Below are 27824 nucleotides of genomic sequence, written 5' to 3'. Positions count from 1 at the left end.
ACTATTAATTAGGAAATAAATCAAAAACATATTTCGGTATTTATTTTTATTACAAATCTTTTTTTACAGCGTGATTATACAATAAAAAATTATCAAATGATTAATTTATCAGTTATAGACATAGATGACATATATGGTTATAAATAATTAGGTATATAATATATTATACGAATATTATTTTTCAAATGTAAGTTATCACAATGAATACTTGAAGTAGTACAGTTAATTTAAAAATTAGCAAACTACCTAGGTAGCTAATTTAGTAGTTAAAAATCAACTATTTAACAAGTTAATTTTTGAAACCTTTGAACATTACCGGCTGGTATCAAATTGGTAACCGAATTCCAACTCCACACATGTTGAATTGAGTCCCGACCTAATTGGTTCCCTTTTACGCACATTTTCTTTCTCAATTTTACAAGTGTATAACCTAACTTGGTTTGGTTAAAAATGTACAATATCGATCGTTGAAGTATATGTAGAAGTCAACCAGTTATCACTTAGGTAATAGGTATTTAAAATAAAAATTATAAAGTATATTATATAGAATATACAACTTAAAATCATTAATTCCCATATTTGAAACAAACTTTCTTCAAATATTCTATTCAGGCAAGTTTTCCATTAATGTTCTCAGTCGTATAGTTTTCCAAGTACCTATCGGTTATTTATTTATTATTTACTGGTAAGTTTGCTCGTATTACTATTGCCAAATTTAATATAATATTTGTTTGAATATTGTTCAAAGTTTCTATAAAATAAAATATACTAGGATGGGTGCTTGTAAATTCTTTATTTTGTTTACCAATTTTATTATACCTACTTAGGTATCTAGATATGATTTCATATTGCAGAAGAATGCTTAAAAATTAAAATTGAAACTATTTGACCGAAACTCAAACGGAAGTCGAATTGACTTTATTTAATGAAATACCCTTTTCAAACAAGAACCAATTCCCCCTAATCAAAAATTGTAAATACGCCACTGACTCAAAGTATAACAATGGGTTGGTTACTAAAGACAAGTGATGACAGATTTTTAAATAGGTAAATTGGTAAGTATATCATACTCATATAGTCATACCGGACCTACCGGCTGATTTTTATTTGTGGATTTAAAATGTATACAAATACGCGTAGGTACCCAGCTAGTATTCTGTATTGGACATAATATAGATCAGTGGACTTTTGGGTATTTTGTATTATAATAATTTGATTACTGAACAAATGTGTATATTATTAAATATGGAATATTTTACATACATTATTTGAATAATTATAGTTAATACGGTTAATAGATAACTAGTCAGTTTGAACATATTTTTCCAATAGTCCTGTGTCGATTAAATGTTCTTGGAACCTTATGTTGTTCCAAGCAAGTACTTCGGTTTCATTATGTCTTCTTTCAATTTCAAACGGTGAATCAGTGATTTTTAATACTTCTAAGTAAAAATGTTGTAATCGTTGATTTGATATCATTACAATATGTTCTGTTATATAAATTTAAAAAGAATATGTTCATTACATTTTTATGATAATATATATTTTGTTTTATTCATGAAAAACAATAACATTTTTTTAAATTCCAAACATTTTTCACATTAATAATATTATATTACATTATCTATTTGAATAAAATGTTTAATTTTAGATTTTGAACTGATCGATGAATGAATTGATTTTAAACTGATATGTGATTATTTTTGTGTATGAACAGGTAAACGTTAGGTAGCCAAAATAATGCTTTGATTTTCAACTTTAGTTCTTTTCCAATATAGGAAATCGAATCTATGTTGTTATTTATAGAGGTTAATATGGGAAATTCCCAGAAGATTTCAAAAGCAATGGGAAAACTTATTATAAATTAATGGAAAACTGATTTTTACTCAAAACCAATTTTGTTTAATTTGTTTAATCAAAAAAACAAAACTAATAAGTATAATAATAATAGAAACTTAATTTTTTTTGAATATTTATATTATAATTTTAAATACGTCATTATTCGAGCCCACGCTAAATGGCAAAGAACCCACTTGCCTTGTGACAAAATAATTTATAATAATCTTACTACTTCTCTTTAGAATACATTGCGTAAATTCAACTCAAATAAATTTCACGATTATTTAAATTCTATTAAAAACACTGATAACTTATTATGGAAAGCAACAAAAAATATCCTCAGAGAAAAAACCAAAACTGCTCACTTGCAAATCTCTAATTTAGACAAGGCAAATTTATTTGTCATAGATCTTGAAAATAGATTCACGCCCCATCTTGCAGATAGATATCCAAAACAGAGATCACGTCAGAATCCCTACTCAATCAAACTCTTCCTATGTCTCTACCAACTAAACATACCTCCACGTCTGAAATTCTACACATAATCAAAAAACTTCACAATAACAAAGCACCAGGCCATGACCTTATAACCAATCGTATGATAAAAAACTTACCTAAAAAATCCATAATATTCCTCACGTTCATCTTCAACTCGATCCTTCGACTATCTTATATCCCACCTTCATGGAAGCATTCAATCATTATACTAATCCACAAGCCAGGTATACCTGAAAATCTTCCCTCTTCTTTTCGTCAAATTTGCATACTGCCGTAATTATCAAAAATACTCGAAAAAGTAATACTGAAAAGAATCTACCCAATCATTAATGTTCAAAATACGATCCCAAACTCTCAACTTTGATTTAGAAATAAACAATCAGCCCTCCCCCAAGTTCATAGAATTGTAGATAACATACCTTCTTCTCTAGAAAGAAAATATTTCTGCTTGGCTGTATTTCTAGATGTTGCCCAGGCATTCGATCGAGTGTGGTACAAAGGACTTCTATACAAAACCCGATTTCTTCCTGCTCCTCTCTACCTTATTATTAACTCATATCTCTCTAATCGTACCTTCCAAGTGCGCTGTGAAGATGTTCTTTCTGAAACTCTTACTACAAAAGCAGGTGTACCCCAAGGTAGCATTCTTGCACCCACGATCTATATTATTTACACATCTGATATTCCTCACTCTAACCTTACTAGTCTAGCTACTTTTACCGATGACAAATGCATAACATCCTCTGATCCAGATATAAATAAGTCAACGGGGAACCTTCAATCCCATTTAAATGACTTATAAAATTGGTTTAATCTATGGAGAATAAAAATAAATGAAAACAAATCATCACATATCATATTTACGCTTCGACCAAATAACTACTCTCAATAACGAAACTATCCCTAGAGAAAGTTCAGTAAAATATCTAGGTATTCATCTAGACCAAAGATTAACATGGGCCACTCACATCAAAACCAAAAGAAAATCAATGAAACTAAAACTACATAAGCTTCGTCAACTTCTCTGTTCTAAAATATTACTTAGTGACAAAACTCTTGTATACAAACAATTAATTTGTCCTGCATTGACATACGGTATTCAAATCTGGGGCTCAACCAAGAATTCAAACCTAAATCTTCTCCAAACCTTTCAGACGATTAGTCTTTGTCTTCTGACGAATGCACCTTGGTATGTTATTAATCATACAATCCATAAAGATCTGAACATTCCAACTCTTCACACCCTCGCTTCAACACACTATAAAAAATTTCATTCTAAAACAAATAATCATCCAAACCCGCTAATTTCAAACCTCTTCTCAAAGACTCTCCCGGATAACCCTCCCCGTCGACTAAAACGAAATTGGCCTCGTGATTTACTTCGCTAAATAATAAAATAAAAAGACCAGTTTGAAGTCATGTCAATGTACTCTCACTCAAGCCTTTAAACCTTGTAAAAAAATTTCAAATTTACTTATTGTTCTATTATATTTCAGATTGTAAATACATTTATATTATAAAAAAAAAATACGTCATTAAATTTTAAAAATATTTTAATTCTTTTTGTGATATTTTATAGGGATTTATTGTCAATAAAAAATGTTAATTCAGTCAAAATACTTGGAAATTTAGCAGGAGGTTGTTCATAAGCGGCATTTCACGTCTGAAGTTAGAATTTTTACAAAACTCGTCAATATCATAGTACCTATTCAGTTCTTAATTTCCGATACAAACATTAGAAGTTATTTATTCATTTGTTTATTTGATAAGCAAAAAACATATATTAATAGGTAATATTTTTATGTTAGAGGAATAAAAATTTGTAATAATAAATCTTTCTAATAATAGTACCTACATAACATTTTATTAATAATTGTTAGATTATATTGAATTTTAATCTAAATATATCAATATACTAAAGCGTTTTGAATTCGTTTATAAATTAAAATTAAAAGAGTATCACCTGATTTTTCATTATTTGTTTCATCTGTTTGTGTGGCATTGTCTAATTTAACACATATTTTAGGTTTTCCGATCCCAAATTTTAAATGGTTTAAACTGTCATGAGTCATTTTTTCTCCTTCAAACGTAATTGGGTTCAGTTCATCATGAATCAATAAATCGCTTAAATCAGGTACCCATCGATCAGTGGGTTCGAATGATCCATAAAAATTCTGTATAATGAAAATTCAATATTATGAGCGTCTGAAGTAATAATTTTTTTGTTAGGTCAAAAAGTTTGAAAATGAAATACAATGATCTTCATAAGTTGATTACCTTTTTTCTTGCGAATTCGATAGTTGTATGCACACCTGCGGCCAGTATAATTAATAGCGTAATCATTGCCGTTATCCATGATATTATATGCATCGTAAGTGGATAGCTTACGTACTGAAAACTTGGCGAAATCCAAGCGAAACTGCATGCGAGCATTATATTCTTTGCACCATATTAAATTAAAAATAAAAATAAAACGTTTGAAATTGTTTCAACCTGTATGTAGTTATAATCATACGATAAATAATAATGTTATAATGTAAACAAACAAGAAACAATAATAATTATTACATAGGTATTGATTTTAGATTCTGAACGAAGTGATAAATGTATTGATTTTACAATGATGTGAATTTTATTTTTTATTTTTTTTTGTGTGTCTGTGTACAACATAACTAGTCGAAATAATGCTTCAATTTCAAACTTTGGGGGCGGTTTCCGAAGTAAAAGTGAATATAATTGGTGCATTATAGAGGTCCAAAGTTAACATTTTCCAACAGTTTTCAAAAAAATCGAGAAAAACAAAAATGACAGAAAAACGGGAATTTTTACGCAAAACTATTTTTTATATGGTTGTAATTCAAAAACTAATAATTGTAAATATTTGAAATGTTCACCAAATGTTTATGTTAGTGTTATCTATGTACAGTTTAATTTAAAAAATGTTTGACTTTTTTTGAGTTATTTATAGACTGTATTAATAAAATGTAATACAAAGTTTTTCATAAGTTATTATTATAGTGATTAAAAAATTATAAGAATACATAGGCACAATTTTTTTTATTAGCATTTGAAGTTCAAATATCGACAAAAATTCGTCAAAACCATGAATATTTGCAAATTATTTTGTAGTTCAAAATTCATAAAATTGTTTGTATTTATCTAAGGTTAAAAATTCAACACTAAGTTTTCCATAAGTTTTGCTTCAAATACCTAGCTATAGAGAAAATTTGAAGCGTCATTATAGGATAAATGTTTTGAGCGTTTAAGTTTTAAATTTTTATGAAATCGCGTAACAATAACGATTTATCGTCAAACCAGGTATATGCATATCTATAATAATATAAGATATTATGAATTATGATAACTACATGTAATGTTTTCCGAAAAATTGATTAACCATGCCTTATTCAAAATGCGTCCTAATTGAAAAATAAATAAATAAATATTTGTTTAAAAATAGAATATATGACAATATTTAAATATAATATATCCTAGACTGACAAATCATCTCCGTTCAGAATCGTTTTTCTTGTACAATGATACCTATCGTTGCATTCAAATTTAACCTACCCCAGTCAGAGCTCCACCCCACCCCCTAATGTACAGCAGAGTGACATCCACTTACCCGCTTTTTTTTTTTTAAAGGTGATGTCGATAGTAAAATTTTAACCATATAATATTATTTTAAAATGTCCTTAAGATTCGTCTTACGATCGTAAATATTGAGCTTCCAATGAACAGTAACTTCAGTATGATAGAAGGTGGTGTTTTCGACATGAACGTCAGATCGACGCAAAATTCACTTACACCATAAATGCCAAATATTAATATAGCTTCGAAAGTTGTAATCATTAGTATTCCCATGGCGGATCCTATGTCGTCCAATATTGATATAATTATTTCGCCGCTCTATGATAAATATATGTTATAACTTATAATAATAATTGGAGATACGAATAATGAGTTTATTCAACAACAACAATATTAAAAATAAAAATATTCGTACCGTGAAAATGCAGAATAAAAAAATTGAAAACAATGCACTATAAAAATATACGCATAGTAATAATTATAAATAGATATCTAAATGCATTATTATAATTTTATATTTTTATGTTTAATGATATAAAATAGCTAATATAATTGATTCACAAAGAAAAATGCATCATATATTATTATTATTAATACCTATAATAACAATCAGTGTTGAAATATGAATCACTGTGTATATTTTTAATTTGTTTAATGAACATGACGTGTGATTTCTAAAAGAATAATATTATAACATTTAATTATTTGATTCTGAGAAAATTTTACATTTAGCGATGTATTCTAAATCACTGTAACTGGTGTAAATCTAAATTTGTTGAAATGGCATCAAAAATTTAAAAAGCATAGTTATAACTTATTAATTCTTATTAATAGTTGATAAATAGCTATATCTATTAAATCTGCAGTGATGGTTAGGGTATCTGGTTTTTTTTTCTGGAGGTAGATGACCAAGTCATTTATGAATCATCATATTTCATAAACATATTATCTAATACAGTGTATATGCAATTAAATAATTAGAGGGTACCTTAGTGACTGTTACTAACGACAATACGAACATCGTGCCACACAATATACAAGCACGACGTTGAGATCGTTGTTGGCTGTAATCTGGGAAATAAACGTTCCACAAATAAATCACAGGTTTCAAGAAAGACAGCTGAAGAAAAACATGAAAACGGTTAGTTTAAAATCAAACACGTAAATATAGGGTAAGTGTACGTTATTGGATATTTAAAAGAGATTAAAATTTTATTGATTAAAATTCAATCAAAACTTTATTAAAATTCAATGTACAACTACCTAACTAGTAACTATAGTTATTACTATTATAGGTAGGAAGAATCGCGGAAAAAAATGCTCAAGGAAAAAAAGTCCATGGAAAAAAAGCTCACGGAAAAAAAATATAAAAAATATAGGCAATTTTATATACGGATTACGGATACTCAAACACAAAGATAGTAGGTACAATATACATGATATAGTCATATATTAATAATAATAGTCACAGCAGATCGGTCGACTGTATTCATTGACAGTTGGTCCATAAATGTGTCCATTATCCTAGTATCAACCCCTTATATAAGCTATAACTTGAGCAACGAAAAAGAAGCTCATATAATTTCATTGGAACGAAGAATAAAAATGATAATTATTTTGTTGTAATTCAATTTATATTATCTATATACCCAGTTGATTTTTTTTATCTAAAGTTATTCTTTAAATAACAATACGTTTGTCCACTACTCCGGTTGTCTAAACTTTAAATACTTATAATCATTAACTACTAGCCCTATTTAGAATATGAAATTAAAACTATATGTTGACATGTTGTCATTCAAAAAAGTAAAATCTTAAAAAATTATAAGGATAAAATGGTAAAATGGTATATAAGTGTTCACATTTATATTTATATTTCTAGGCTTTTTTTCCGCTTACCAGGTAGGAAGTGTGATCGATTAGTCAAATCATACTCCGTAAAGTTATATAGCTTTTACAAACACCATCGTTTGTCATAAAAAAATATTTGAACATTTCAAATTTAATTGATTATATTATTTTTGATTAAAGCAGTTAAACACTTAATAGCACAAAAGCACTAAATGTCTAAATACAATTTATGAAAAATAAATTGAGTTATTAGTTTAAAATATTGATTGTTATTTAAAACATGATTTAAGCCTCAATAATTTATAAACTATTAGGAAATAGTATATAATCAATGGTACGTATTAGAGCACAAAAGAATTTGACGGCGGAAGATGACATTGCCGTTATTGGATTAATTTAAATCTAAATAATATTACCACAGAATTTATTATCGGCCAATGCTGCTCCTTGTGTTAAGTTAGATTAAACCTCACTACGCCTAACTACACCTAACTAAGCCCAACTAACGATAACCAAACAAACTATAGGTACAGCTAGTGTCTCGGCTGGTTTGCTCGCGACTCGTGATTGTTAAATGTTTATGTAACCACTGGCTTCTATCAAGTGAAAAAATAATCTGTCAATCTACCTCATATTCTATTTCTATAGTTACTTTAGATTTTACCTATGATTTAAAGTTCAAAGTTAATAATAAATCATTGATATTAGGATAAAAAATAAAAAATAAAATAAAATTTTAAAAAACATATCACCTATAATACATATTGATTCATATGTTGAGTTTTGAATACTAAAAAAAAAGTCAAAAGTTGAGTTATAAAAGTTAAGGTTGTAATACCATAGTAGTGATATTTTTTTTTTATAATAGAGAACCGAATGGATTTGATTTCACTCCAGAGTGAGTATTTTACCTAGCCATATTTTATGGATATAATTTTGGGTGTCTAAATAAAAAAAGTTTATAATCACTCTTTTACAGTTTAGCGATCATGAATCATAATGAAGTCATAAATTGACTATAATACTTATAGAGTTTTGATAATGTTACGATGTGTACTGTTTAATACTATGTACATAACTTGATAATAACTACATAACATGATTACAAAAGCTTAAGAACATATCTTTGTTAGATGTTATTTATATTTATAAGCTAAAATACAAACTAAAGCAGAAAAGATAAAAGAAAAAATAAATGAGAAAAATACGAAACTAATATAAATATTCAAAAATCAAATACCATGATGTTTTAAAACCCTAAATAAATAATAAATAACATACGTATAAGACGAGGGATAATAAAAACAGTGTGTTTCGAGTACGCGAGGATGAAGTGAAACATTTTTACGGATGGTAGGTATTATACATTCTTCTGGAATCCGTAATATGGAAGGAAAATTGCACTATACATATTAAATATCTACAAAAATATATAAACACAAATATAACTATATGTCTACTACTCAGTCGATAATAACAAAGGTACCTACAATTTATTATTTTACAGTCGAATCGCTTTAAATATTATTAAAGTGAAACCTTTTTATGGAGAGAACGAAAACAAAACTGTCATGGCACACATGTTTCTAAGATTTTCTTTGTATAAAAAAGCTGGTTTCATGATATCACGTCACGCTAGCTATCGTGTCGTGAAGGTTGACTGTGATGCCGAATATCTCGGTTTTTTTCTTATCATCTGTCTCTCTGTAAAAAAAAGTATCACTTCAATAATATTGAAAGTGCTTCAATTGTAATTTTTAACATGATAATCACTAATCAGTAGTCTTTGTTATAACCTTCTGAGTAGAAGAGGCATGGTTATATTTTTGCTGATATAATATGTATTGTGAAATTCCACAAACACATATTCTAGAAGAACGTATATAATATAACAACACAACAATGCGTTTGATATGATAAACCAACTAACCTGAGTAAGTATGCAGACGACGAACAAAATTAAAAACGACACGAAATTCAACAATCTTGGAAAGGGTAGATCGGCGAAGACACGTGAAATAGCGATGAAAAACATACCAGGACCTGTAATATATTATCACAAGAATAGTATGTATTCTAAAATAATATATTATAATACATATAATAGTATTTTTGTTTTTGATTTTTATTATATTTTAAATATCATTGTAAATGTATTTTTTTGGTCAATGACACTTAGCTCAAAAGGTATTGATACATAATATCTTAAAATCTTAAATATTATCTACAATATCTCATTAAACAATAAACATTGAATAAATACAATATTGGTAGATAGCATTAATTTGTAATGTGAATTAGACCAATAAATTTAGTTTATCACTTAAATCTTAGATTATGAGCAAATAATGATCTACCAAACTTAATGTTGTATATTTTATGTGTATCTGACGTCTACCTTTGAAGTATTAAAAAGTTTCAATTCTAATCTTTGAGGATGGTTTTCGATATCAAATTGGAATTAGGTGATAGGTATCTACTTTAGAGCGGACCAAACACTTCTTAGTAATTTAAATGAACAATATTTATAGTCATTTCTGGACAAACTTTAAAATAATAAATACTTAAAAAAAAAAAATTGTTATCGTCTCTTTTATCATTTTTAGTTATGAAAATGGTGGTAGGTGAATATTTTATATCTACTGATTTATTTTTATAGGTATATCTACTACACTCCATTATATTATCCGACTATTATATGAACTTCGACTAATATTCTGATAAGTGGTTTTTATTTGAAATAATTACGTTTTCTAAAAACATGATAAAAATTCAATAAATATGTATCTAAAATAACTTATAAAATATTCATATCAATTGAGGTATCAGAACTTTTCGATTCAGAATGGTTTAGTTATGCTTTACTATTGGCGCACAAAGTAAAATTATACACCTGGTTTGTCGAAATCATATTCAAATTTTGTATTGATTGCTATTGTCGGTCTTAAAAAATGGTAATTGCAAGCTGATAGTTTATATTTTAGCACTAAAGTGCTAAATTTGTCTACTGTTTAGATCCAAATATAGATAAACAATAAATTCAAAAAATGTAGAAAACAGAGTTATTAATTTTTATTGACACATATTATATTATTGGGCATATTTATTTATTTATAAATGGACTTGTTAAACGTTTTTAAAATAAATTAAATGGTAACTATTGGGTTTTTAAACATTGGTAGATAGGTAGATTAAAAAGGTAAACTTAGGAATTAACGTAGGAATCGAGTGGGCTTACCGGATTTAAACACTAAACTGAACTCGATGTTAAATTTATTAGCTTCGATATTGGCCGTAGCGAATACGACTATAGTGGCGGCTACGGCGCAAACTGTGTCCAGCAAAGCTACCAGCAGCACCCCACCTAGTATGTTGTTATTGAAACTGCGGTTTGCCCCATAAATTATCAAATGTCCGGTACCGACGTCCAACGAGTACAGAACTTGTTCCGCTGCCCTCCGCCATGACTGAATAACATATAATAATGTGTCATAATTACTAAAGAACTGATATTTTTTATAAAAGTAATAATATGAAAGTTATTTATTCATCAACATTTTTAATTAAAGCTTGAATAGAAATCAATATTATCTAAGTAAGAGAGATCTTCTTTTTGTAGGAAGATCTCTAGGATCTCTTTGTAGGAGTTGGATAAACTAAATATTTAGGATTAATGTTGTAAGCTAAAATATTATTTTGTGCCCAAATAACGATATGTACGTTGTGTGGTAGGCAAGCCTGGATTAAGGGATGCAGGAGCGGCCAAAGCCCACAACGGATATTGAAAAATAGTGGCTACTGACGGGTATTATGTTTTCTATTAGGTATACGTGGATTTGATATATTATTATTATTTGACCTGGGGCCAAAATGATCTTATTCCTGGCTTGAGGATGGATACATTGATTTTTGGTAGGTACCTGAAGATCTAGAAAGTCGATCGTGCTCGTGTCAAACAGCAAATTAAAACCACCCCATGCGTCATTGTCCGTCATTATGAAGAACAACACGAACGCCAGCAAAGTAAACGGTGCAACCGAACCGAATATCTGCATCTATAAAACAAAATATTTTATTCTGATGGTATTGTTTTTAGATAATTATATTGGTATATTTCAAATTTATTATATGATAATTATATTATTATAATCAATGTAGTTCAAACTCATAGTGATTCCACACACAACGGAATTGTAAGTACCTAGGTATAATACTATAACATTTTCAAATTATTTTTAACTTTTATATCATGGTTATCCATTTTTTGTAAATTTTAATGTGATTCTATATTTTGTAAAATATTTATTATTTATAATATACTGCCCCTTTATGTGGAAAATGGAAAATGTATTTAATATTTTGATATTTTAATCATTATATCTAAGATTGCTATATAAGTACTTCACTGTTTTGAAAAAGATTGTTAGTAAGTATATAGTTGAGTTTGCTCGTTTTGATGGTTACCATTGAACTAATAGCTAATGTGTTATTATTAATTATCTATATATCTATTTTTCTATACATCATATAAAGAGGAGTTGTTAGTTGACGTTGTTGAGGGTTATCGCTGGAATTAACTAAATCGATTTCGAAAATTGATTCGCCAATAGAAAGTCACATTCATTGTTTGAGCATAATTTAGTTTAATAAAATGAACGTGCTAATGAACATAATAGTTTCGACGTCTTCCCACCAAAAAATATACCAAATATAAAATATTATTGTAAGGTTTATAATCTTAAGTTTTGAATTATTTATGACTATTTATTATTGTTTTCGCATTATTCATTTCAAAAACTTTAGAGTGATCACGTGTGTTATTAATAAGACTATTTAATGGTTCTGGTGGATCAGCGATTTCATTTAAAAGAACTTTTCTTTCAGCACACCAAAGACCAGGCGCTTCAAGAGGCTATTTAATTGCCTAGCAAAACTCACAGATCGTAGTAATATTGCCAATAAAAACATGGATTAGTTCCATATTATGATAATATGTTATTGAAACATTACCACCCAACTCTACTGACTTCAAAGTGATCAATAGAGCCAATCGAAAACCATCAAACGAGTAAAGGGACCGTTTCAATACTCCACAGTCAGATGAGGTGGCAATGATAATTATTGGCCAAGAATTTACTAAAAGAAACTCCAGGCAAGAGATGATACCTTCCAGCGTATCGATGACACACATCGAACATAATATGATGCTCTCCAATACCATTGATATTTTGTCGTGGAGAAGATGGATATTGTATCAACATTCCATAAGTCGATCCAAATACAAGAGAGATTCTTCAGGTAAAAAAAGTTTCTGCCATGAATTTGTGCGCATACAAACTAATTATTAGAAGTAATTCCAGCAACTTTCTGCTAAAATATTGAGTTTTTGTAAATTTGTAAATCCATGGGATTTTGTCACGGGATGTTTTGAACATGACTAACCGAGGATTAAACAACGAATATAACACAAATTTTAAATAATATAGAGTTGATATTTTTAACTGGCAACCAAGTGCACGGGGATCAGCTAGTGTTAAAATAAATATATTAATAATTTATAAAAATGTGTCTTTTTAATAATAATGAATAATTTTGATTGATTGAAAGTGTTGATTGTGTATATTTTATATTGGTCAATTCTATAATGTATGTTTAGTGTATATCAAAAGATAATAGATATATAATATTATAGTATAACGAATGTTTCAATAAGTAGGTAATGTGTAACAATACACTTATCTTCCAATTTTAATTTAACAAATACATTATTTATATTTTTGAATAATATAATCTATATTGAATCCACCCAATATTTACATTCGTGTAGACAGATGTAAACTATCGTGTAGGTTGTAGGTACACCGCATTTAAATGTTTAATGTTATAATACTTATTGTAATTTTAGTGCAAGGCTCAAAAGTAAATTCATATGTAATATTGACAATATATTATTATGGACAATTTAAACATGATGATATCACGTCAAATTTGAACTATAAAATAATAATGAATTTTTTTTTAAATTGCATACGTATTTCATGAAGTCGTTGGATGCAATGAGCAACAGGTAGTTGATGGTCCACGAAATAATAAGACAAAATAATAATGGTACGTTGAAATTACCGATTCCATTGTAGAGAACGCTTCTGTCCATCTTTACAATTTCATGTCTTGTAAAAATAATAAATCAGTCAGAAATACAAAACATTTAAACATTAAATATTTGTACACAGTATACATTTTGTAAAATACCTGATTATTAATATTTTGTATACACATTATAATTGAATACACGTTTAAAAAGAGTTATATGATTTTTTTTTTCGTCTTAACATCGATGGATAATATTTCTCCCCGTATTTTAGATTCTAAGCGAACAATGAATGTATTAATTTTACAATGTTGTGTGTGTGTGTTTTTTTTGTGTCGGTGTACTCGATATTTTCAACTTCAGTAGCTTTTCTGGTTGAAAAATGAATCTAGTTGATGCATTAGGGACGATAAATTTTGAAATTCCTAGTAGTTTTCAAAAGCTCAGAGAAAAAATTAAAGGAATAATAGGATTTTTACGGAAAATCAATTTTTGAAAAAATCAATTTTAGATATTAGTGTAACTCTAAAACAAATGATCGTAGACACATGAAATGTTCACTAATTGTTTATACTGGTTTATAAATGATAAAAATTTCAAAAAAATTCAAATCTTTTTAAGTTATTTACAGTCATTTTAAATTTTCTATCTTTTAAGTTTTTTTTTTTATAAATGACACTACAATTTTATTCGTTGAGTTAAAAATTCATAAAACTTTTATGTATTTAAATATAAGATTTAAAAATGAAATTCAAGATTCTTAATGAGTTTGTCTATTTTTATCAAATAAAAAATGTCTACCGGATAGTCAAATTAAATTTTTATTAGCATTTGAATTACAACATTGGATATTCACTCAATTTCTCTTGTACCGATTTTCATTTTGCTGTTATTCAAAAACGAATAACTAAAGAAAATGGAAATTTACACAATATGTTTATTTTATCAATTCATATACCTGTTAACATTTTAAAAATATTTCAAAACTTTTTAAGTTATTTATAGACATTACAATTTTCAATCTTTTTAGTTTTTTATTTATAAATTACAATGAAATCCTTGTCGTTGGGTCAAAAACTTGAAAATTTAATATAAGGTTCCCTATAAGTTTATATAATAGCATTTGGAAAATATTAAAAATACATAGGCACGTAGATCCCTGTGGGTTGGGGATTGGAATAGACCCACAGTAACTCCTGCTTATCGTAGAAGGCGATTAAAAGGAGGTAGCGGAGGGCAGCAGTAAGCGCTACTACCGACCATTGGCGAGTTTTACAGCAGAACTAACGGCAATAGAAGGATTTGACAGAGGCAGTTTGGGCATATTCCAAACACTGGCTTGTAAAATGCGATTTGGAAGGAGAAGGTTACCACCACATTAGAACTCCTAGTAAGCAATATGAACCGAAGTTAAGAAAAGATGGAAATTACTAGACCAGATATATTCGGAAATATCAGTTGTCTCGGCAGGAGAAGAAGCAAGGCTTCTCAGGTCGTCAGCAAGCGAAAGCTTTGCCAAAACATTGGAACGTGGAATGTGAGAACTAGGTTAAATATTGGAAAGCTGGAAAATATTAAAGTCGAAATGACAAGACTAAAAATAAATATATTGGGTGTAAGTGAACCACGATGGGCAGGAAACGGAGATTTCTGGTCCGATGCTTACCGTATTTCACGGTAGTATTCACTCTGGAGGTGAATGAACAGGAAAATCCAGAATTGGAGTAATAATAAACAACAAATGGGGCCAACAAGTGATAAATAAGATAGCGTACAATGACAGACTTATAATGGTGAAATTTAAAGCTGAACCAAGCGATATAGTAGTAATTCATGTATAATTCCCAACAACTGAAGCAGAGGACAACGAGATAGAAGAAATGTACGCAGGACTGGAGGAACTCTGCAAATTAGCGAAAGGAAGTGACAACTTGATAATAATAGGGGATTGGAACGCTGTTGTAGGTGAAGGTGCTGATGGACAAGTTGTAGGAGCTTATGGATTGGGTAATAGAAACGAAAGGGGAGACCGACTTATAGATTTCTGCAAACAATATGACTTATTCATAACAAACACATACCAAAAGATTCATTGGAGAAAAAAGTATACGTGGAAAATGCCAGGGGACATTGGACGATACTAAATCGACTATATATTGGTAAGAAAACGCTTTAGAAATCAATTTTGGAGATGTAAAACTTACCCAGGGGCCGATGTGGACAGCGACCATAACCTCCTAATGATGAAAAGCAATGTTACATATAAAAAACTGAAGAAACCTACACAAAAGGAAAGAAGACATGACGTAAATAGGCTAAAAGATCATAATATAGCGTTAGCCTATGAATCATGCATCAGTAAAACATTCAAAGTACCCTCACAAAATGATTCAATAAATATAAGATGGGAAGCAATAAAAGAAACTATACATAATGCAGCCTATAAAACTCTTATAAGAAATACGTTAGATCCCAAAATACCATGGATAAATGAAAAAATTCTAAGAGATATTGAGGAAAGAAGAAAATACAAAAAATCCAAAGACAACCAGGGAATAAGAAAATATAAAGAACTTAAAAACAAAATAAACAGAGATGCAAAAGAAGCAAGGGAAAAATGGCTAGAAGATAGATGTCATGAAGTAGAGCTATTAATAAAAGAAAAAAAAATGGACCAAGCGTTCAATACCATAAAGAAATTTGTCAGTAGTAAAACAAAAGTTAACAGCAAAATAAGAGATAAAAACGGAAATCTACTAATAGTAAACGAAGACATTGCTAGTAGATGGAAACAATATCTTGAAGTTCTGTATCAGAGTGAAGAGATAACAAGCCTACATAATGAAAGTAACTCAGATAATGAGGCTGCACCAATCCTAAGGGAAGAATTCAACCAAGTCCTTAAGATGATGAAAACTAGGAAATCTCCAGGTGTAGACAATATATCAACAGAACTAATTCAAAATGCAGGTATAAAAATTCAGAATGAATTGTTTAAATTGGTTAATGACATCTATATAACTGGAGAAATACCAAAAGATTTAAAAAAAAAACATTATAATTCCTCTCCCCAAGAAAGCAACGGCTGAAAAATGCAGTGAACATAGAAACTTGAGTCTGATGATACACTCGGATAAAATCCTAGTAAAAAAAATAGTTAACCGGATAGAACATAAAATTGAAAGGCAATTAAGTAATGATCAATTTGGATTTAGAAGAAACAAGGGTACTAGAGAAGCGATCTTAAGCCTAAGAACATTTGTGGAAAAACAGATCGATTTAACAACGATAAATTTATCGCATTTATCGACTTGGGGAAGGCATTTGACACAATTCCCTGGAAAGAACTTTTTAAGAATTAGGCATTGATTACAGAGACAGACAGTTAATATACAACATATACAAAGAGAAATTAGCTATAATAAAAGCGTCAGACGAGTCTGCAACAGTCGAAATAAGAAAGGGAATAAAACATGGATGTCCACTGTCACTAAAATTGTTCAATATTTACGTAGAACAAGCTATCAATGAAATTAAAGAAACATTCACCAGAGATAAAATTGGAGTGATAGTAGAAGGAGAATAGATATCATTTTTAAGATTCGCCGATGACATACCTCTTATTGCAAGCAGCGAAAACGATTTCAAAAGAGCGTTAGAAGAAATAGCAAGGTGCTTCCAAAATTATCACCTTAAAATCAACTGGAATAAAACCAAGGTCAAAAGTGTCAAAAAAAGAATCGTATTCATAGATTGAGAATTAAAATTGATAACCACACTCTCGACTAAGTGGAAAACTTTAGATATCTAGGTAGTATAATTAGCCAAGATGGAAAATGTACTATGGAATAAAAGCAAGGATCGCTCAAGCAAAAACAGCATTCACGAACAAAAGAAACCTACTGTGCTCTAAAAACATGAGTATACGTATGAGGAAACGGCTGATAAAGGTATATGTGTGGAGTGTCACACTCTACGGATGTGAAACATGGGTAATAAACAAAGCGGAACAAAAGTTCCTCGAAAGTTTCGAGATGTGGTGCTGGAGAAGAATGTTGCGAGTAATCTGGGTAGAAAGAAGAACTATCGAAAATTTTTTAAACGAAATAAAAGAAACAAGGAAGATACTTAGCACCATAAAAGAAAGAAGATGGTATATATGATTGGTCATGCCTTAAGACACGAAGAAGAGCTTTTGTATATTATAATAGAAGGGAAGATGAATGGCAAAAGAGATCGAGGACGACCAAGAACGTCTTATATCAAAAGGATGATTTCCGATGCGGGTCTAGCAAACTATAAGGAGCTGAAGAGGTTAGCTGACAATAGAGATGAATGGAGAAATTTCGGAAAATTGTAAAACCAACTTTAGGGTTGAACTCAAAAAAAAAATTTTAAAAAATAGCATTTGGAAAATATTAAAAATGCATAGGCACGTTTCTTTTATAATCATTTAAAGTTTAAATTTGGATGAAATTACATATTAAATAATCAAGGATAACAATTTTAGTGATAGTTGTCATTTAAAAATATTATTGTGGGTGCTTAAATTTATAGAATATACTTTATATTCTAAAATTAATAGCTAATGTCTTTAATGACTTATATTAATACTTTATAATAAATTGTACTATCCTTCTATGAATCACTGAGTGAGTTTGGTTGTTGGGTACATAATGAATATGATTTGATTTATTTGGAATTTATTTTATAGGTATCTACATTTTTTTTTTCAACTTATCTTAATGTTTAAATCTATTTATTTTTTATATTAGGTAATGTTTTTCTTAATGATTTAAGACTTTGTTTTTACATTTACTTAATACTTATCATCACAATATCTACTTAAAAGTTTTAAATATTTTAAACATGCAACAATAACAACCATTTATTAAATATAAAATAATAACATTAAAATTTAAAAACGTTACAAATGGTTTTTAAATTGAAAAAAAATGTATTTAGGACTATATTTTCAGTACTTTTCATACAGTAAATTTCAATTAAATATAGACATAGCAGTGGAGAAAAATTTACTTGAAATTAATTGGCCTGCATAAATAGGTGTTGCTAATTTAAAAGAAAAATTAAAAACGGATGTTGCACTTATACTGGCAGGTTTTAAATTATTTTTGATTTTCCCGTTGAAATGTTCACTTACACTGTAGTGTCTCCCAGCTTTAAAAAAAATCATAATGCAATCTACTATAATTCAGCTAAGAAATATGCCTGTATAGTTTATATTTAAGAAGTAATTGATATTATTACTATAGGAATAGGTATATTATACATTAATAATTCATATATAATTAAATTATCCATCTATGTATTGTATTTTTTTACTTTTACATATTTTTAATTACTAGTTAGACGAAAATATAAAGTCATTCTGCCCTAATCAATGTGTAGACTTATATATTATGTATACATATACCTATATTATGTAGGTGGCGTATTTAATATACATATACGCGTCCGGAGGTACAATCATTTTTTTGCCCTTCTCACCTTCAGCGTTGGAAATAGATAACTAAAATATTATATAGATAAAGATAGGTAATAGATTATTTGATAGGAATTTATCTAGACAAAGGTAATAAATAAGTATCTAGATAAAGTCATAAAGATAACAGATAAATAATATTTTATCTGGATAAAAAATAAATAATAATTTTTTTGTATTTTTATACTTGACATAAACTACCTATACAATGATATAGTCAGAAATATCTTAAGGAGACACTAGATTAAATACTATATAAATAAATAGCTTTGCGTGTATAACTACACAGTCCAAGGGGAGTGGTCGAGCCGCTCTGACCCCTAAGTTTCTAAATACTCTAAAAATCTTTTGCCACCTCCATAAATTTGCCATTTGGAGCTTTTGCCCTTTTCTTCACTTCTTAAATGCGCCATTTATTACGTATTTCACGGGTATTCTAAGTTGATACGGAAGTGTCGGGCTTTTAACGATTTAATAATATTACACTGCACGAGATAATATTATACTGCTGAAATCGACTCACAGGTAGAAATTCTCGGCGGGCACACGTAAATCGAGCCCGACCGTCTTGCATTCACACAGACTCAGTTTTTTGTCGTCAGTTAAGCATAACGAGCCGTTGGCGGAAATGCATCGCTTCCACGGTAGCTGATCGGATTCCGGTAACGACCAATACATGTAAAATAGACATCTAGACTGTATGGGGCTATAACAGATAACGTTTAAAAAACAGATGTAACTCATGGCCACCGCTACGCCTGTATAAAACGAAACGGACAGAAACGTGAACACGATGAGATGGAAACGGCAGTATATTGTTGCAAAGATATAGAAATAGAGAAAAAAGAAAAACCAGGCAAAGTCTGACTGCCGGACTTTTCGCACCTTTTCCGATGGGCACCATGTCCCCAATCGCCGTCGGACCTCTGCCCGAATACTGTCCCACAGCGATTTCCATGAAACACCACGGGATACCGATCAGCACGAGCAATATCAAGAATTTGACCAAAAACGAGCCTGTGGAGAATGTGATACAAAAGGATTACACTAAAGATTATTCATGTTTATTTTTTATTCGTTCATCCAGAAGACAATTTGCTCTACTGAACGTGTTTGTGTGGAATTAAAATAATAATAGTATGCTAACCGGTGCAGAAATTCTTATCATACATTTGCTGTTTGTAGAGGGCCGGTGTAACAGGCGATTTTTATCCCCCACGGTAAAAATATACTAGGATATATTTACCGGGGGTAAAAAAAACCTAGTATATTTATACCCCCGGTAAAATTATAAGGGGGTAAAATTATCCTAGGTTAAATTTACCCCCGGTAAAAATATACTTGCTTAATTTTACCACCGGTAAAATTGTTCTATAGGGGGGTAAAAATATACTGGGATATTTTTACCGCCCCGGTAAAACGCTTCCAGAGGTGGTAAAAATATACTGGGATAAATTAAACTTTATTTAAATTATACTAGGATATATTTACCTCCCTGGTGAATTCATATAGGATATTTTTACCCCCCACGGTAAAAATATACTAGGATATTTTTACCGGGGGTAAAATTAACCTAGGATATATTTACCGGGGGTAAAGAAAACCTAGTATATATATACCCCCGGTAAAATTATAAGGGGGGTAAAATTATCCTAGGTTAAATTTACCCCCGGTAAAAATATACTTGCTTAATTTTACCACCGGTAAAATTGTTCTACAGGGGGGTAAAACGCTTCCAGAGGGGGTAAAAATATACTGGGATAAATTAAACTTTATTTAAATTATACTAGGATATATTTACCTCCCTGGTGAATTCATAAAGGATATTTTTAACCCCCCCCTATAAAAATATGTTCTTATTATTATATTGATTTGTTTATTAAAAATTAAACAGTATTTTCAACATATTCGTGACTGTCGCTAAATATTATGATAAGAATAAAAATACAACTATACAATTCAAAATAAAATGTACGGTATTATACTTAATAATTAACAATCAAGTTGGATAAAAAAACTTTGATTCTAAACTAAAGTTAATTGAATTTCTGGATATTGCATAAACTTTTTATAATTTAGTATTTACAGTAAAAATATTATTCAATGTCCTTTAATTTACAAATGATTCAATGAACAATTACAAAAATTACTTTAAAACCTTTTCATTATGAGACAATGCTAAAATGCAAAATATGTTAATAATTTATTTCCCTAAATCAATCTACTATTTGGCCAAAACTAATTCAATCGTAATAAAAAAAATAATGAATGTGTTGGTAGGTAAGGTACATATTATATTTTGTTAATTGTGTGGAATCTTGTATTAAATTTTCATACTTTTTAACTGAGCATAAACATATAGATACTTATGTACAACTATGCAAAAAGGCCTAAGAAAAAAAATAATTCTAAATAGCTTAAAATAGCTTAAAATGAGCCAAATATTTTGCAAATTGTATAATAAATAGCAAATGTCTATTTGATGCAAATTACAAGTTCCTATGACAAACTATTTTTGAACTACATACGGTTCGTTAATTAAATTCTAGGATATTTTTACCCTCCTTAAAAACACATTTTTACCGGGGGGTAAAAATAATCTACTACAAAAATTCAATGGGTGGGTAAATATATTCTAGTATATTTTTAACAGATCATTTATATACTAGGATATTTTTACCCCCCTTTAAAAATACATTTTTACCGGGGGGGGGGGGGTAATAATATCCTAGTATATTTTTACCCCCGGTAAAGTTATCCTAGGATAATTTTACCCCCCCGGTAAAAATATTTGAGGGTATTAAAAACCTGCGACACCACCCTGAATAATATCGGAGCTATGTGTGAAATGACTTATCGTTCCAAATTTAGTTGAGTGTATAAAAATATTATTGATCAAATAATTAACTTTATCTTAACGGGACTCAGAGGTGTGCTCAGCTTTTTTAACGGGAGGGGAATGAGGAGATATGAATATTTTACTATTTTTAGACCACATTATAACCTACATTGATTGTTTCATTATATATTTTATGGCACAAAAGTGAACCAAAACGGGATATAACACCCTCATCACTCCCATGGGACTCCTGACTGGACTGATTTTGCAAAGAATAATATCCATAACGTACTTACTATTGGGCTTATTATAGGTTGCTTATATTATCGTTACAGTGGTTAATTATTATTTTTACTATTATTCATCATATTATTTTATTTCATGAATGCCAATATATCACTGTATTTTTGATGGCTATGTAAATTAGGTTAAGTTATATACTATCAATAGCCGATTTAAACAGATTTAGTCTACGATTGCAATCGGTTTAAGAAAATGGTTAGGTACACCGAGGAGCGATAAAATATAAGGAGAAGTACCCCTCATGACATTTTTTTTAATATTCACAATAATATCGTATATTATTTATGATTTTTATATAAAAAAAACTATGTGAATAATAATACTTTTTTTATTATAAGGTTCCTTTTACAGAATTATATCCTTTAAACATTTTTAGTAACAAATTTTTTTTTTCATTTCAAAAATTATAAAAATAGATCTACTGAGATTAATACGGTACTTATCACTGTTGTTACTTATAAAAAAAATATATAATAATATAATAAATTAATATATATTATATTAGAATGATTCCCTGTTCCCTTAATTATTACACCAACACGTGTCAAATAAACTCGTAAAATTATGAATGTCTTACATCCACTATATGAATATGCCAAGTACGGAAATCTCGTTAAGTTGGCAAGACTTCCAGTCAGACTGAAGCAGTAAAGTAAATAGTCCACATAGCCACCAAAACTGCTGCGTAGTTTCTCTTCTGGTAGCTGAAGAAATAAATTATATTACATTTATGTCATGGAAAATTTTCAGGTTTGTATGATTATAAAATTTGTAATATTTTTAGAAAAATCCTTTAAGAACTGATATTTTTCAATATTTTCTATGATACTTTAAATATATTGCCTGCAAATATTTATATCTGCATTCTGCAGTATTAGGCATAATTGGTATATGAATTGGGTATTATTGCTTACTGCCCGATAATAAATGGACAAAGTTTAACTTTTATTAAAAATAGAAATATATAATTCATTCTTGTTATTTTTTTTAATCTATATAGCGATGTTTTTATAGTTGCTTAAGCGCTAAGTAGTTAGCGCATGTTATATAGTTTGTCTTATTTTTGTTAAGTTTGAAACTAGACACTTAACATTAAGAAAAAACTCGTGATTGAATATAGGTCGATAAAATGGTATAACCTGAGATGAGTGATCTTTAACCGAACACATTATTTAACAAGGTTGTTTCAAAAGATTGAAATCGTATCTAGACTAATAATTAATCTGTATTATTATTGGTAATTATTGTAGTGTTTGGATAAAAAGCACCCATCAAACACATTGGCTTGGTTTATAAAATGAATAAAAAGTTACTCTGTTCAACATGAGAACAATTATATCCGAAGTTTATAAAAATAACTTTATTAATATCAGTTTGATTTATCAATATAAATTTATTTATAAACGATATTATTATATCGTAATTATATCGTAAGAAATTTATTTGTTTTTTTAATAAAGAAATGTTGTTTTTCATTCTATTTTATTTTGATTTAAGTTGATTGTTATATACCTACCGGTCGTGATTTTGAATTTCCGTAAAGCTTGAATTTCATAAATCCTCCTCTATCATAATCATTGATATTATCTTGTAGTTGCCACATGTAAAATCTAGGATAGTTAGGTAAGTGGTTTTCATGATAAACATCCATAATATTCTAAATATTAACACTTCGAAGTAAATTCAACAGTGAAATCGAGAAAAACAGTAATTAAGATATAAGAATATTTATGTGCAGTGTTGTCGAATAAGAATAATATGCTAATTTAAATAAGTTGTTTCTAAGGAAAATAAGCCATATGTTAGCGAAAAGTATTTTTATTATATCAATAAAAAAATTATTCTTTCAAAAAAAAAAAAAAAAAGATTTTGATAAATAAAAGAAATACCAGTAATATTTTAAATTACGATATTTTTACGATTACGAAAACTACCAATACTATCTTTTAGATTGAAATTGTTATTTTCACATTTAAAAAGGCGGGTAAGTCGTGGATGTCGCTCTGCTGTACAGTAGGTTACAAAAGTGGGTTAATGTAATGGATGGAATTAAATTTGAATCCAATGATATTATATCATTGTATACGAAAAACGATAACGATTCTGAGCGAAGACGGTTTATCGGTCTAGGATATATTATAGATTATGAAAAATTTTCAAATCTTAGATTTCAAATAAAATTTTTTATGAATTTTTAGCATAAAATAATTTATGAATTTTTGTGATTTTTACGTATGTTGTCAAAATTCAAACTTTGAATCCTTGTCAAAAAAAAATTGTGACTATAAATTTATTTTATTTTTCAACTGCTATTGTTACAATGTGTTAAAAGCCTTGTATTAAATTTTCAAGCTTTTCTACCGTACAAATAAATTTTTATCGATATTTATAGAAAAAAAATCTAAAAAAGTTGAAAAATTAAAATGCCTATGAATAGTTCAACTTAAGTCGAAATTTTTTGAAAATTGCATGGTGGATAGAATATACTCATATGTATAAACATTCGGTGAAAATTTCATGTATCTATGGCCATTCGTTTTAAAGTTACATCAAAAACCAAAATCGATTTTCTCGAAAAATGTGTGAGCGTACAATTTCCCGTTTTTTCCTTAATTTTTAGTTTGTTTTTCTCGATTATTTAGAAAAGTATTAAGAATTTTTTTTATTTTTGACCCCCCAAAGTACTAACTAGATTCACTTTCTGATCGAACGAGGTACTGAAGTCAAAAATCGAAGCATTTTTACTGCCCCAAAACGTGATGACAGACAAAAAAAAAAAAAAAACACACATCATGGTAAAATCAATATATTCATCGCTCCGTTCAGAATCTAAAATTAAAAATTAAATTTCAATCAATATAAACAGTTTTTATTTAACTGCAAAATATATATGATACTTGAAGGACAAATTATACTATTTTAAAAATATTTACGTGCTCTCGCTTTTAATGTTTACGTAGGATAGCTACGAAAAATATGTTACCAACTCCATGACAAAATATATACGTCCTTAAAAATACAGATGGAATCTGAACAATAAGAAATAAAGAAAAGGCAGAAATATTGTCTGCAAATGCCTCTCATTGACTTTTAAACAACAATACTCGTTACTCAGCCACACCAAAGTTGACAAAATAAACACATCTCTTGACTCTCTTTGACATGAATATTGCCTCAATCGTTCAGACCAATCAGTCTCTTACCCTATTTCTCAAAAAATTTCAAAAAACTGATTCTTAAGCGTCTCCTACCAATTATAGAAAAAAACCATCCCAATACTCAATTTAGATTTAGGCACAATCATTACACAATACATCAGATCCACCATATTGTAGGTAAGATCTCTTTTTATCTTGAAGAAAAGCTCATATACACAGGGGTTTTCTTGAACGTTAAATAGGAATTTGATCGAGTTTGGCACCAAGGTATCCTCCATAAAATTAAAGTTATTCCCCCTCCCTCATACTTGTATCTAGTTATAAAATAATATCTAAGTGTTCGCCACGTACATTACCCCAGCCCCTCCCCCCAATTTGATTTTTGCAATTTTCTTTGCGCTAGTAACTAGTGCTCAATTCCTGCCGATTCCTGCCACAAACCCCGGAATTTCTGCTCAAAAACCGCACCCGTAAAAATTAAAAAACTATTTGTGCGGCGGGGGAAAAATTTCCCCCAAGGTCGGGATTCGACTTTTTTAATTTTTTCTAACACCAATATTTAGTGCTCAATTCCTGTCGCAAACCCCGGAATTCCTGCTCAAAAAGTGCCCCCGTAAAAATTAAAAAACTATGTGTGACGAATTTTCCCCGGGTGGGGCTGGGCCCTGGGGTAACGTACTCCAGCCCCACCCACCTTCTATAATTAACTTTTTACAATTTTCTTTGCGCCAGTAATTATTACTCAAGTCCTGTGAATTCCTGACCAGGTTTTAATAATTACTGCTCTAACGGTTTTCCCGGAAAGTCGAATTTTCGATATTGTTTGTGAGGTTTGTGACAGGAATTGAGCACTAAATATTGGCGTTGGAAAAAATTAAAAATCCCGTTCTTGTGGGGTTGGATAAATTTTTCCCCCACCGCACATATAGTTTTTTAATTTTACGGATGCGGTTTTTGAGCAGGAATTCCGGGGTTTGCGGCAGGAATTGGCAGAAATTGAGCACTATTTACTGGCGCAAAAAAAATTGCAAAAATCGAATTGGTGTGGCTGGGCTAACGTACGTGTGATCACCACTTCTCTGTGCGCTCAGGGACAATTTTTTCAAAGTGGACCAACCTACTACTCAAAACACAATAGTAGCCAACTTTGCGGACGACAAAGCACTACTTAAATGCCACATTGGCCCTGACATGGCTGCCTCTTTTATGCAAACCCATCTTGACCTACTAGTCTCATGGTACACAGGATAGGATCTTAAATTAAATCAAAAGAAATCGCTCCACTCTACCATCACACCACACCCTAGAGTTTTTCCATAACTATTCCTCAATAATCAACTTATGCTATACTTTCAAAACGTCAAATATCTCGGACTAACACTAGACCGTCGGTTCACATGGGCTCCTCATATACGCTCCAAACGTTTAACGCTCAATGATCGTAGCCGCCAGTTGCGATACTTACTGATTTCTAAAGATAATCAACTGAACAACAAGCTCCTTATATACAAAATGCTTAAACCAATGTGGGTCTATTGTTTAAAGCTCTGGGGATCAATAAAACTTACTAACATCAATCGTATCATACTGGGAGCAAAGTTAAAACCATTAGTTTTGCCCCAATTGTTTATGATATCCAGTGTTAGGACTTATCTAGATAAATAAATATAAGTTATCTAAGTATTTATTTTAGATAAATATTTGAATTATCTAGATAAATTTAAAAGATAAATTTTTTAGTGAAAATTAGATAGATCTGTACCAAAAATATTATTAACTACGTGAATTTTGTTTTTGGTCCACTCGACAACTTCTTCAGCAGGGTGACTTCCCAAATTTTTATTTATACTTTGTTACTCCCTAGAGTCCCTTGGATCTTATTGGTTCCTTATATAATTATATGTGTTGAAGTTAATGTTTGGTGATACACCATGATCATGATATAATAAGTTAAGTCGAAAATAAACATATTATATAGGCATGTACTTACATGACATTATATATGTTTTTTTAAATTAGTTGTTTTAATTTTAATTTCTATAATTATCTGTTATTTATCTGGATAAAATATTTTTATCTTTTATATTTTTGTTAGATGAATTAAATTTGTTTATCTTTTATCTGTAGATAAAATTTAGTGTTGTTATCTTT

The 27824-nt window shown here is 29.4% G+C and overlaps 1 protein-coding gene across 1 annotated transcript; it reads right to left on the bottom strand.

Annotated features, from left to right (window-relative positions):
- Positions 1-1302: 1302 nt before the first annotated feature.
- LOC149060896 (sodium-dependent proline transporter-like) lies at positions 1303-24166 on the bottom strand. The gene is made up of 13 exons (XM_089224095.1): positions 24032-24166; positions 23093-23219; positions 20259-20390; positions 19897-20131; positions 13811-13949; positions 11700-11834; positions 11018-11285; positions 9710-9822; positions 6917-7048; positions 6049-6246; positions 4615-4776; positions 4301-4511; positions 1303-1490 (listed from the first exon to the last, which is right to left on the bottom strand). Exons 1-13 carry the CDS (start codon positions 24164-24166, stop codon positions 1303-1305), a joined length of 2175 nt encoding a protein of 724 aa, XP_089080221.1.
- Positions 24167-27824: the final 3658 nt, after the last annotated feature.

The sequence above is a fragment of the Diuraphis noxia genome, unplaced genomic scaffold (genome assembly GCF_037042655.1).
Source record: "Diuraphis noxia isolate RWA-SAM2 unplaced genomic scaffold, SU_Dnox_SAM2 contig0001, whole genome shotgun sequence".
NCBI lineage: Eukaryota > Metazoa > Arthropoda > Insecta > Hemiptera > Aphididae > Diuraphis > Diuraphis noxia.
This window is presented reverse-complemented; position numbering and strand designations above follow the sequence as displayed.